General features: G+C 46.4%; 1 protein-coding gene across 1 annotated transcript in view; it reads left to right on the forward strand.

Moving 5' to 3' along the window:
- Window positions 1–4,161: 4,161 nt before the first annotated feature.
- Window positions 4,162–12,603, forward strand: part of OMA1 (OMA1 zinc metallopeptidase) — a 113,760-nt gene continuing 105,318 nt past the window's right edge. Inside the window, exon 1 of the mRNA XM_089656553.1 lies at window positions 4,162–4,356. Within this exon, the coding sequence (XP_089512679.1) occupies window positions 4,294–4,356 (63 nt within the window). The 5' untranslated portion in view covers window positions 4,162–4,293. The remainder of the gene's footprint in view (window positions 4,357–12,603) is intronic.

The raw sequence follows: 12,603 nt of genomic DNA on the forward strand, positions 1-12,603 counted from the left end.
TGGAAAATATGTACACTGCTCAAAAAAGTTAAAGAACACTTTTTAATCGAAGTCTAGCATCAAGTCAGTGACACTCCTGGGATATTGATCTGGTCAGGTAAGTAGCAGAGGGGGTTGTTAATCAGTTTCAGCTGCTTTGGTGTTAATGAAATTAACATCAGGTGCACTAGATGGGCAACAATGAGACAACCCCAAAACAGGTTAAGGCCACTGGCATTTTTTTCCCCTACTCCTCTTTTCTGACTTTTTTTCACTAGTTTTGCATTTGGCTAGGGTCAGTGTCACTACTGGTAGCATGAGGCCATACCTGTACCCTACAGAGGTTGCACAGGCAGTCCAACTCCTCCAGGATGTCACATCAATACGTTCCATTGCCAGGTTTGCTGTGTCTCCCAGCACAGTCTCAAGAGCATGGAGGAGATTCCAGGAGACAGGCAGTTACTCTAGGAGAGCTGGACAGGGCTGTAGAAGGTCCTTAACCCATCAGCACGACCGGTATCTGCTCCTTTGTGCAAGGAGGAACAGGATGAGCACTGCCAGAGCCCTACAAAATGACCTCCAGCAGGCCACTGGTGTGAATGTCTCTGACCAAACAATCCCAGACTTCATGAGGGTGACCTGAGGGCCTGACGTCCTCTAGTGGGCCCTGTGCTCACTGCCCGGCACCACAGAGCTGGATTGGCATTTGCCATTGAACACCAGAATTGGCAGGTCCACCACTGGCGCCCTGTGCTTTTCACAGATGAGAGCAGGTTCACCCTGAGCACATGTGACAGACGTGAAAGGGTCTGGAGAAGCCGTGGAGAACGTTCTGCTGCCTGTAACATGGTTCACCATGAATGTTTTGGTGGTGGGTCAGTGATGGTCTGGGGAGGCATATCCATGGAGGACACACAGACCTCTACAGGCTAGACAATGGCACCCTGACTTCCATTAGGTATCGGGATGAAATCCTTGGACCCATTGTCAGACCCTACGCTGGTGCAGTGGTTGCTGGGTTCCTCCTGGTGCAGTGGGTCCTGGGTTCCTCCTGGTGCAGTGGGTCCTGGGTTCCTCCTGGTGCACGACAATGACCGGCCTCATGTGATGAGAGTATGCAGGCAGTTCCTGGAGGATGAAGGAATTGATACCATTGAATGGCCCCCACACTCGCCTGACCTAAATCCAATAGAACCCCTCTGGGATGTCATGTTTCGGTCCATCCGACGCCACCAGGTTGCATCTCAGACTGTCCAGGAGCTCAGTGATGCCCTGGTCCAGATTTGGGAGAAAATCCCCCAGGACACCATCCGTGGTCTCATTAGGAGCCTCCCCCGACGTCAGGCATGCAAACAAGCACGTGGGGGCTATACAAACTACTGAGGACCATTCTGAGTTGCTGCAATGACATTCCAGCCAAATGGACTCACCTGCTGCATCATTTTTTCTCTTTTTTTTTTTTTTTTTTTTTTTCAGGGTGGCTTTGAATTCAGTCCTCTGTAGGTTTATAATTGTAATTTCCACAATCGATGGGGCATCCTTATGTTCCTCACACATCACCCCGTCCATGTCAGTATAGAGATCCAGCAGGAGATTTTCCCCATTGAGATCTGATGGATTTTCAAAGTCTTCCTTTCTTTTTTTTGAGCCGTGTATGAAGGCATGTAAAAAATATCATACATTGAACATATCATTGCAATTATTACCCCCGTGCAGTTAGCAGACTATAAACTTTCACCATGGTGGCCTCTTAAATGTAACTCAAAGCATATTAAATGCAGATGCCCAAGTATCTCCTAAACAAAAACAATAGATATTGGATAAAAAGTTCAAGATTGTTGAGATTGCAGGGGAGACGTTAGCAAAGTAAGAAAAATAGGAGAGGGCTGGGTGGTGGGGGCGACGGGGGGGGGGGGGGGGGGGGGGGTTGATCCAGGTCACTTGTAGCCCTATTTCTAGATAGTTCTCTAGGCAATCAAATGCATTACAGAACCAGCAACAAGTGTTCATTGGGGAGATAGTGTAAGATCCTGAGGGTCCAAACCCTTTCAAATGTGTACAATGAATCATTGAAACATAACTAAACTCTCTCAAACCATCAGTAACTATTTGTAATCCTTATGCAGCCAGCATTAGTAAATAGATAGGAAGGTATAGTATTATTATTTTTTCTTTTTGTTTAATCAGTTCCTTCCTGATTTCTGGCCTAGGCCAAAATGATGTCATACATCCCAGGAGTCTCTAGGACGGGAGGAGGGGCTAAGCATATCCTCCTACCTGCATGCCTGAATGAAGGGCAGATGGATTCCAGGAAGTGAATGCTACATGAATCATCTGCCCTTACTCAAGATGGCCGCAGCTAGAAATGATGAGGGGGGTGGGGGTTAGAAGTGATTTCTCAGCAAGAATAAAGCATGGAGACGTGGATGGATGGGGGAGTTTGCTCTGAATATAAAAATAATTAAATAGCGTTTTCAGTTTGAGATCAGATCCACGTTATTTCTGCTTTACCCCCCGGTTCACATCTATGCGGGCGTCGGGCCACGTTTTGCTCGGGCATGAGAGCCCATTCATTTGAATGGACTCCCGTGCCCCATGACACGCAGGGAAGAAGTCCCTGCACTTCTGAAAACGCAGCCGAGGTTCCCAGTACGGTTGCGTTTTCCAGTGCGGGCGGCGTGCCGTTACACTGTACAGCTGCACGGATTTTCATGCGGATCTGCAGTGGCGCCACTCACACAGATGTGAACCTAGCCTTAAGGCTGACCATGCATGGGTCTTTTTTTTTAATCAATAGCCGGCTTCTGATCAATAAACACACAAAAAAAAAGCCTGATTTCCCCATCCTCACAAGCAAGGTGGATGAAGGAATCCTTCCCGCTTTGCTATTGTATTCTGACAGCGGGACTCCTCCACTGTCAGAATACACTGATCAGCAGCTGTAGCCAGTGATCGGCAGAAGACTACAGCTAAAGTAATCAAAGTAAAAAAGACACTACTAAAAAATCAAAGTTTTTTTTTTTTATTGCTTTGTCACTAGATGGAGCTGTTGCATTGGTTCTCAGTCATTTACATTTTGGAGTAGGATCAATGGAGGGATACAGAAGTTAGTTTTTATTGGTATGGTGTTTTATTTGGTCATAGAATTTTTTTTTTTTTTTTTTTTTTTTTTGAGGAAACCCATACACATTTTTCTGTGTGGTCAGTAAATTCAAGTGATTATGAACTTCTGACTCATTTTTTCCTCTTCTGCTTTTACGCAGAATTGTGGTAATTTATAAAACTCAAGCAGGCTGAAACGTGTATATGAATATATTATAATATGTATGTGTGTATAATATACATACACATATATTCTATCTATCTATCTATTATCAATTTCTATCTATCTATCTATCTTCGTATATCTTTCTCCTCCATCTCTCATCTCGCGCTCTCCCACCCTCCCCTCTCCCCCTCCCTCCCTCCCCCCCCCTCCCTCTCTCTCTCTCCCCCTTCGCTCTCTCCCCCCTCCCCCTCTCCTCTCCCCTATCTCTCCCTCTCCCTCTCTCGCTCTCTCCCCCTCTCTCTCCTCCTCCCCCTCTCTCTCCTCCTCTCCCCCTCTCTCTCCTCCTCCTCCCCCCTCTCTCTCCTCCTCCCCCCTCTCTCTCCTTCCTCCCCCCTCTCTCTCTCCTTCCTCCCCCCTCTCTCTCTCCTTCCTCCCCCCCTCTCTCTCTCCTTCCTCCCCCCTCTCTCTCTCCCCCCTCCCCCTCTCTCTCTCCTTCCGCCCCCTCTCTCTCTCCTTCCGCCCCCTCTCTCTCTCCATCCTCCCCCTCTCTCCCTCCCTCTCCCCCCTCTCTCTCGGTCTCTCTTTCCCCCCTCTCTCTCGGTCTCTCTCCCCTCTTTCTCTCCCCCCCCTCTCTCCCCCCTCTCTCTCCTCTCTCCCTCTCTCCCCTCTCTCCCTACCTCTCTCCCCCCTCTCTCTCCCCTCTCTCCCTCTCTCTCCCCCTCTCTCTCCCCCCCTCTCTCTCTCTTTCTCTCTCTCACCCCCCTCCTCTTTTCTCTCCCCCCCCTCCTCTCTCCCCCCCCCCTCCTCTATGTGTTTTTGTGTGTATATATGTATATATATATATATATATATGTGTGTGTGTATTGTTTTCTGCTCTCAGGAGTGTACGGAAATGGTGGAGAGCCCTCCCAGCGAACAAACGCCAGCTGTTCAAAGAGTCCCTGCGGCGGAATCGGTGGAAGCTGTCTCTTAGCGCGGTGGGGTTCGGATTCCTCGTCATTCTCTTTTATTTCACTTCCCTGGAGGAAACGCCAATCACCGGACGTATGCGGCTTCTGATGTTTAGGAAGGAGCATTGTGACATGCTTAATAAGATCGCTTATGAAAGTGTGAGTAGACTGTGACCAGGCTATTGATTTTTGACAAGAACCTTCCCATATGATTATATGTCTATTCAACATACTTCATACATGTTATTTGCCTGTAAAAACGTCCCCTGTATAGACTTCCAAAAGCCCAGAGACTGCTGCTGCTTACCTTCATCTTGGATGTGATGTCAGCAGCCCCACAGCAGACTCCGAGCTGTTACTCAAGTTCCACTGTATAGTATTCCCCTTTGGTCCTCCAACAGGGGCTATGTACGATTATGTAGGCAGAGAAGCTGGGCCAGCACAGACAGTAATTAGACACTCCCAGAAAAGAAGGGGGCTTGATGTGCAAGGAGGTATGGAGCTGTCCTATGGAATTGACTCTTCCTGAAGTAGTGACATTTGTCAGCAAGTTCAAAGGAACATTGTAAGTGAATACAAAATAATTTATGGAAATGAAAAGAACTACAGGGAAGCATTTAAAATACTTAATTTTTTTTTTTCCAGAATTTTTTCAGATTGGTAACAGGGTCTCTTTTAAGCTGAGCTCCAGGCAAACAGGAACATATGAAATTGCTGCAAAGATATAGGAAATGCTTTGGGTTTGTAAGTATGTTTAGAAAATCTTATGATCCAAATTCCCCCGCTAGATAGCATCAGGTCAGGTCAGAGGCCTCACGTTTTTTCCACTGCACTAGTCCGCTCCTGCCTGCTGGTTGGAAAATGAAGGTCTTCCCATTGCACTTTCCACCAGTTCATATGTTGCTTGAAGGAACATGCAGCAGCACAACCTGATTGCACTGAAGAATCTTTTTTTTTTTTTTTTTTTTTTTTTTTAATGAGTACACAAGTGTGTGTGTGGGGGGGGGGGGGGGGGGGTATTGAAGGTAAAATGCAGGGGAAGCAGGGCTGGCTCTAGCCTGTCTGATGTGGGGGTGCAGTAACAATTGTCAGGGGGGGCAGAGGATAGGAGGTCAGTAGGGCAGATATAAGGTTAGCAGTTTGTAGGGCAGTGTAAATAGGCTATTTAGTTTGCATGGCAGTGTACAAAGGCTGTTAGTTTGCATGGCAGTGTACAAAGGCTGTTAGTTTGCATGGCAGTGTACAAAGGCTGTTAGTTTGTAGGGCAGTGTACAAAGGCTGTTAGTTTGTAGGGCAGTGTACAAAGGCTGTTAGTTTGTATTGCAGTGTACAAAGGCTGTTAGTTTGTAGGGCAGTGTACAAAGGCTGTTAGTTTGTATGGCAGTGTACAAAGGCTGTTAGTTTGTAGGGCAGTGTACAAAGGCTGTTAGTTTGTAGGGCAGTGTACAAAGGCTGTTAGTTTGTAGGGCAGTGTACAAAGGCTGTTAGTTTGCATGGCAGTGTACAAAGGCTGTTAGTTTGCATGGCAGTGTACAAAGGCTGTTAGTTTGCATGGCAGTGTACAAAGGCTGTTAGTTTGTAGGGCAATGTACAAAGGCTGTTAGTTTGTATGGCAGTGTACAAAGGCTGTTAGTTTGTATGGCAGTGTACAAAGGCTGATAGTTTGTAGGGCAGTGTACAAAGGCTGTTAGTTTGCAGGGCAGTGTACAAAGGCTGTTAGTTTGCATGGCAGTGTACAAAGGCTGTTAGTTTGCATGGCAGTGTACAAAGGCTGTTAGTTTGTAGGGCAGTGTACAAAGGCTGTTAGTTTGTAGGGCAGTGTACAAAGGCTGTTAGTTTGCATGGCAGTGTACAAAGGATGTTAGTTTGTATGGCAGTGTACAAGGGTTAACAGCGCAGAGGACAGGGAGCAGCATTGGAGTGCACAGAGTGTAAGCAGGGCAGTATACAGGAGGTCAGCAGGGAAGAAGATAAGGCTAACAGTTTGTATGGCAATGTACACAGGTTGGCGGGGGGAGTGCCCCGGGGGTCGGCGGGGGGAGTGCCCCGGGGGTCGGCGGGGGAGTGCCCAGGGGGTCGGCAAGGGAGTGCCCAGGGGGTCAGAAGGGCAGTGTACAGAGTGTCAGCAGGGTGGAAGACGGATCAGCAAAGCAGTGTACATTGATTAGCAGGATGTAGGACAGGATTTTTGGGGGGGCCCAGCTTAAACCTGGGCGGGGGGTGCGCAGACCACCCCAGCACCTCCCTAGATCTAGATATGAGGGGAAGAGGGAGTGCTTGGTGAGAAAGTGGGTACGGTTGCAGTGGTAAAAGGCGGGTTTACAGCTGTGATAATGATAAAGGTATAGGGTTTTAAAAAGGAAATACTGGGGGGGGGGGGGGGAGGGCTTCAATGGGTTTTGACTAGAGTTCCACTTAAAAAAAAAAACAAGTATTGTTTTGAAAGAAACAGCAATTGTTTATGATACACAGTGCTTCAGCAAACTAAGGCCCTCATTTACACTTGCAATTTGGGGTCGATAAAAACAGGCGATAGAGTCATGTTTTTATTGCTTCCTCCCCCCCCCCCCCCCCACCCCTTTCCCAGCCATCTTCTCTTAAAGCTAAACACCAGGGATTCATCCAGTTTATAAAACGTTCTGGATTTCTATGGACTAAGTCCAAAGCGGTACATGCCACCTTGTGGACTTTATTTCTTTAATTTACAATTTTTTTTTTTTCACTGAGTGCCAGGAGCATACCAACGCTCGCATACTGGACCTTCTGCTCTCAGCTTCTGCAGGGGCAGAGTCCTTTGTAGCCACTCTCCCTGCCCCTCCCCTCCCCCCTGTCCAATCACATAGAGCTTTGTATTATGTGAACCCATTAACAAAACTCAAAGCCTTCTGTAAATGTACAGTAGAGGGGAGGGACAGGCAGAGCTGCTGCTGTATGAGAAGGCAGTGTCTCTCCTAAGTGCCGGGAGTGTAGCTTTAGCTGTACTCCCAGCGCTCAGTAAAACCGTCAGGTGTAAATTAAATAGAGAAGTCCTAATGTACAGTAAGCTAAATTCCTGGAGTTTAGGTTGAAGCTGCATAGGCAGCTGGATGGGTGTGTTCACATGCTACAGCTGCAAAGCATCCCCCCTGTTGTGTTCGGGCGGGCAGCCCTTCCAAATGCCTCTGAAAAGCAATTCACCACAGGTCAGAGGTGCTGCCAATTGTGTAAACGTTAAGGAAATATTTATCTAGGTTTCACATTTGGCTCTAGATCGTCTTGCCGTACACCAAGGATCACATTGTTACTTCTATTAATACGGTCTGCTCTTGTGTGAGACAATGAGAAAACTCTGCCACTGTGTACTTAAGAAATGGAGAATGGATCTGGTATTTGTGTTGTTAAGTACCAGCTGTGAACAATTTTCCTTGATGAAAAGCTAATGAATTTTGAAAGAACTACTCTTGCTAAGAAAAAAAAAAAGCAGAGAAAACGAACATTTTTCAATGCTCAACTAGTAAAAGGCAGCGGGACGTTAATGCCCCAGTGAAGGCGATCCAGAATTTCTCTGCTGCACCTCGTCTGATAGCGCAGTTGAGTCATCCACTTCATTTCAGATATTCTTGGCCATTCTATGGAGTACAAAGCCCGATTCATATTCCCATAATAGAAGCGATGACCCTTTTTCAGGGCCGTGAAAGGCAGACACAAAGGAACGGAGACATTCAACCGAAACCTAAAGACTGAGTTATTGTAAGGAGCTGCCACAAGACTTTGATCTTTGATTGGGTCCGGCATGAACTTTCTCTGCCGAAAGGTATTACCCAGCAGTCGCCCATGACGTCTAATTAAGCTGAAGGTTCGGAGTTAGTGGCCGTGTCTGATCATGGGAAATGTAAGAGGGTAGGGGGTGAAGAATTGGGGATTAAAGGAAATTGGTGCTAGGAGAACTGCATAGAATTTAGTTGCTGACAACTCCTTCCAAATGCTGGATGTCTGCCAGTCATGCTGGTCAGTGTCCTGGAACAGGTATTCTGATCAGGAACTGTGAGTTCACTGGCTGCATGCTTGTTCGGGGTCAGTGTCTGAGGAAAATGTTGGAAGCATTGGATGAAGATGGTAGACAGGCATCCCAAAGAGTAACACTTATATCTCCTAAATAATCACCCCAGCAGGAGACGTACCCAAGACCTCACAGATCTTGGACTTTCGAGGAGGTTTCTTTTAAGATGGAGATTAAAGAAGCAGGGGCCACTTTATGGTTTTGCCATGGGGTCCCTGAACACATACCCTATAATGCATGTGCCAAACACAAGGTCCAGGCCATTTCATGTGGCCCTCGCACCTCTGCTGCAGATTTGGCACCCCCCTCATCTCTGTCCCCACCTTGTCTCAGCAATCGGCAGCAGGGAGGACAGAACACCCCCTTCAGGTCCAGTGCCTCTCTGTGCAGCCGCTACACCCCCTCGTCTCCACCTCCCCTGGTCTCAGAACTCAGCAGACTCCAGCAATTGACTCCAGCCCTTCTCTGGTCCTTCCCCGTCCTGCTTCCCAGCTCAGTCCCCAGGTTCTTCCCCACAGCAGCACAAGGTAAGGGAGGTGCACTGTGATGTATGTAAGGGAGGGTGGGGGCTCTGGACATCTGATGTAAAGGAAGGTAGGGTGCTCTGGACATCTGATGTAAAGGAGGGTGGGGTGCTCTGGACATCTGATGTAAAGGAGGGTGGGGTGCTCTGGACATCTGATGTAAAGGAGGGTGGGGTGCTCTGGACATCTGATGTAAAGGAGGGTGGGGTGCTCTGGACATCTGATGTAAAGGAGGGTAGGGGGCTCTGGACATCTAGTCTTATAGATACAACCGGTCCTTTGAGGGTAACCATAATGCTGATATGACCCACAATGAAATTGAGCTTCACACCTCTGCCCTATATAGTATGTATATATGTTTGTGGACATCTGACCATCACACCAGGCACCCTAAAGAGTAACACTTATATCTTCCAAATGATCACCCTAACAGAAGACTTCACCTAACACCCCAGAGGTCTTGGACCTTCAAGGAAGTTTCTCTTAAGATGGAGATTAAAGTGGGGCCACTTTATGGTTTTGTTGTGGGGCACCAGCACAGATATCCTATATGTTTTTGGACATTTGACCATCACACCTATTATATGGTCAAACATCTGTGGACACCGCTCCAAAATATTGAGTTCAGGGGTTATTGGTAAAGTACACAAAGACCTTATAGACATTTGTGCTCTTTCAACCTTTTGGTAACCGTTTGAATGTGCTCATAGCTATGCCCTTCTGGATACATACCTCACAGGGAAGATCAAGGAAGTTTCCTGTTAAATGCTACACCATACAAAGACGTTGTAGACATTTGTGGTCTTACAGCCTTGTAACAATTCGGTGAAGACCCTTTTCTGTTCCAGCATGACTGTCCCCCTGTGTACAAAGCCAGCTTCATAAAGACCTGTGGAGGAACTTGAGAGCCCTAACCTCAACCCTACTAAATACCTTTGGGATGAACTGGAACACCAATGATGAGCCAGGTCTTCTCATCCAACATCAGTATCTGACCTCACAAATGTTCTTTTGCCTGAATGGACACACAGACACACTCCAAAAACTTGTGGAAAGACTTCCCACAAGAGTGCAAAGGGCAGGGGGTAACACAATATTATTGCCCATGGTTTTGGACCCAACAAGCTCATGTAGAGGTGATGGTCAGGTGTCCATAATCTTTTGGTCTTATACTACAGTGAAGTTGGCCCTGGCTTTAGTGTTTCCTGGCTAGAATTTAACAATGTACTGAGCGATTTTCATTTTTGATTAGAGTTTTGCTATGACAGAGTCTCAGTGCGAAAATACTCTTAACTATTACAATTACTCTTAGGCTCCATTCACACTTGGGGTTTCACACAAAGCTCACAGACAACGTGTGTTCCGTATATGCGCTGAAAATGCACACTGCACTTGGGGAGCCAGCAACTGTTAAATGGCACTCCAAGTGTTGGTAGCAGATGTGCATCTGCGTCATGTTTTGTTGCACATTTGGAGTGAAAAAATGCGCCATGCTCCCCTTCAAAAAAAGGGTTTGGAGCTTCTTTGGGGTGTTTGTCAAGCACAAACAAATAGGAAGTATGCACAACAAGTAGGAACGCAAGTTCCCAATGTGCTCAGGGCAGCACAGTGGCTAAATGGTTAGCACTTCCGCATGGCAGTACTGGGGTTGTTGGTTCGAATCCAAACCACGGCACCACCTGCATGGAGTTTGCATGTTCTACTTGTGTCTGTGTGGGTTTCCTCTGGGTAATCCAGTTTCCTCCCACAGTCCAAAGACATGCTGGTAGGTTAATTGGATCCTGTCTAAATTGTCCCTAGTATGTGTCTGTATGAATGTGAGTTAGGGACCTTAGATTGTACGCCCCTTGAGGGTTGGGGACCTTAGATTGGACGCCCCTTGAGGGTTAGGGACTGATGTGAATGTACAATATATATGTAAAGTGCTGCGTAAATTGACGGCGCTATACAAGGACCTGAAATAAAATAAACTAGTAGATTTAGATTGATTTCATTGTCATTGTATTCATGAAAGGGGGCTTCCACATTGCTGTAAGCCCCCCCTGCCCACAGACTCCTGCAACCACCAGGCCATGGTTGTAGAGAAGAGGCCCTTGTCCTCTTCAATATAAAAACAAGGTAGCTTGTCTGGAGCTCCCCCCAGCAAGGTACTTCCCCATGTTGAGGGCATGTTCCCTGGTATGGCTCAAGAAGAAGAGGGACCCATGCTCAGATAAGGGTTTGGATTTTCGCTGGGAATCCCACTGCCCGGTCTTTACCTTTTTCCTGTTGTGTCCTTTTTAAATCTAAATTAGACCTACAGAATTTTACTTGGACTTTTAGGGGATCTTTTTCAATATTCATTCAACACCCTCTTGCAGGATGAGGGTCTTAGATGGAGTTTGTAAACATTAAAATGCACACCGCCACAAAACGTGTTGCCCACAGACCCCCACAACCACCAGGCCAGGGTTGTGGGGGCTGTGGGCAACACGTTTTATGGGGGGAACACCACACTGATAAAAATAGGTGAGCGCACTGTGACGGGAGTGACTTTTGGGGGTTGGGGGGACCTCTGTATCATCTTCCCAAATCCCCATTATGTTTAGCCCACCCTGTGCCTGTTAAGGGGTACAGGGTGTGTATGTGAATGTCTGAGTCTTGTGTATAGTGTGTGTTCCTTTGTTCTTGGCCACATGGCTGTCCATTGTTTGTTTGCCATGTGCTACCCCCCATTGTGCTGGGACATGCTGGCCAGCAAACTATTATGGGATGTACTGTTTGTGTATTGGTGTGGGGGTTGGTCAATGTCCTTTGCCACATGGCTGCATCCCATTGTTCTGTGTCTTGGTTGGATGAGGAGGGGTGATGATGTGTTTCCTGTCCCTGGTTGTCTTTCCCCGCCCTCTGTATAAAACATGTTGTTTTGTGTACAATAAAAGTTGTTGGTTTCCTGTTTTAGGAAGAGCTGGGTGTTGTCTGTTTCCTGAGGGATTTCAAGGGTGTGGTCCGTGGATGGTGTTCGGACAGGGGAAGCTGCGGTATAACGGAATATACCCAAGTGCGGTCGGGTACCGGTTCCGTTACACATACTATCCACAAAAATGAGCTGCTAGCATAGAAGGATGGACCCCTTAATCCTCAAATAAACAATAAAACAAATATGCAGCACTATACCATAAGGTGACTTGGTGCAAGAAGCACAAAAATGACTGCGCAAAATTTGTGAGACTGTATAAATATAATCAATCAAAGTGACAAGTGAAAAAGTGAATGGATGAAATAATCAATACACTAAAAATGAATCCAGTGGTGATAAATATTAATCGAATCTCAAGTACAATAATAAAGAGCTATTGAATCAAAAAGTCCAGTAAACACCACACTACCCGGTGTTTTCATTTTTGCACTTGGATGTTCATAATGGGCCATAAAGCAAAGATCTTAGGTGGCTCCCTCACTGTCCTGAAATAGAAAAAAATCCTTTTATTTATGGGATATGTGAAGCAATGAGTCATTTGAATAACATCTGCTTTACTATATCTCCGGCAAGAGACATTTGCAGATTCCAGACCTTTTACTCTGGAAAAAAATCAGGTCATCGTATCAACCATAGCTTTATTGTACAAATCTGATGTACAGGTTAACAAATATCAAGAGAGAAAGCTGACGCATTTTGCAGAGTGCTTATTCACGACAAGGTTTGCTATCTGTTAAACTGTGATTTTTTTTTTTTTATATTTTTTTTTTATATTGAATGCACATTTACTGGGTAATGGTAACTTGTTAGTGAACCAACCATTTAAGTACCCTGAAGAGAGATCAATGTAAGAACCATTGCAAGCTCTACAACCCCGCAATCTT

This window comes from Staurois parvus, unplaced genomic scaffold, assembly GCF_062004578.1.
Source record: "Staurois parvus isolate SC_StPar_1 unplaced genomic scaffold, SC_StPar_1.0 ptg000917l, whole genome shotgun sequence".
In the NCBI taxonomy this organism is placed as follows: Eukaryota; Metazoa; Chordata; class Amphibia; order Anura; family Ranidae; genus Staurois; species Staurois parvus.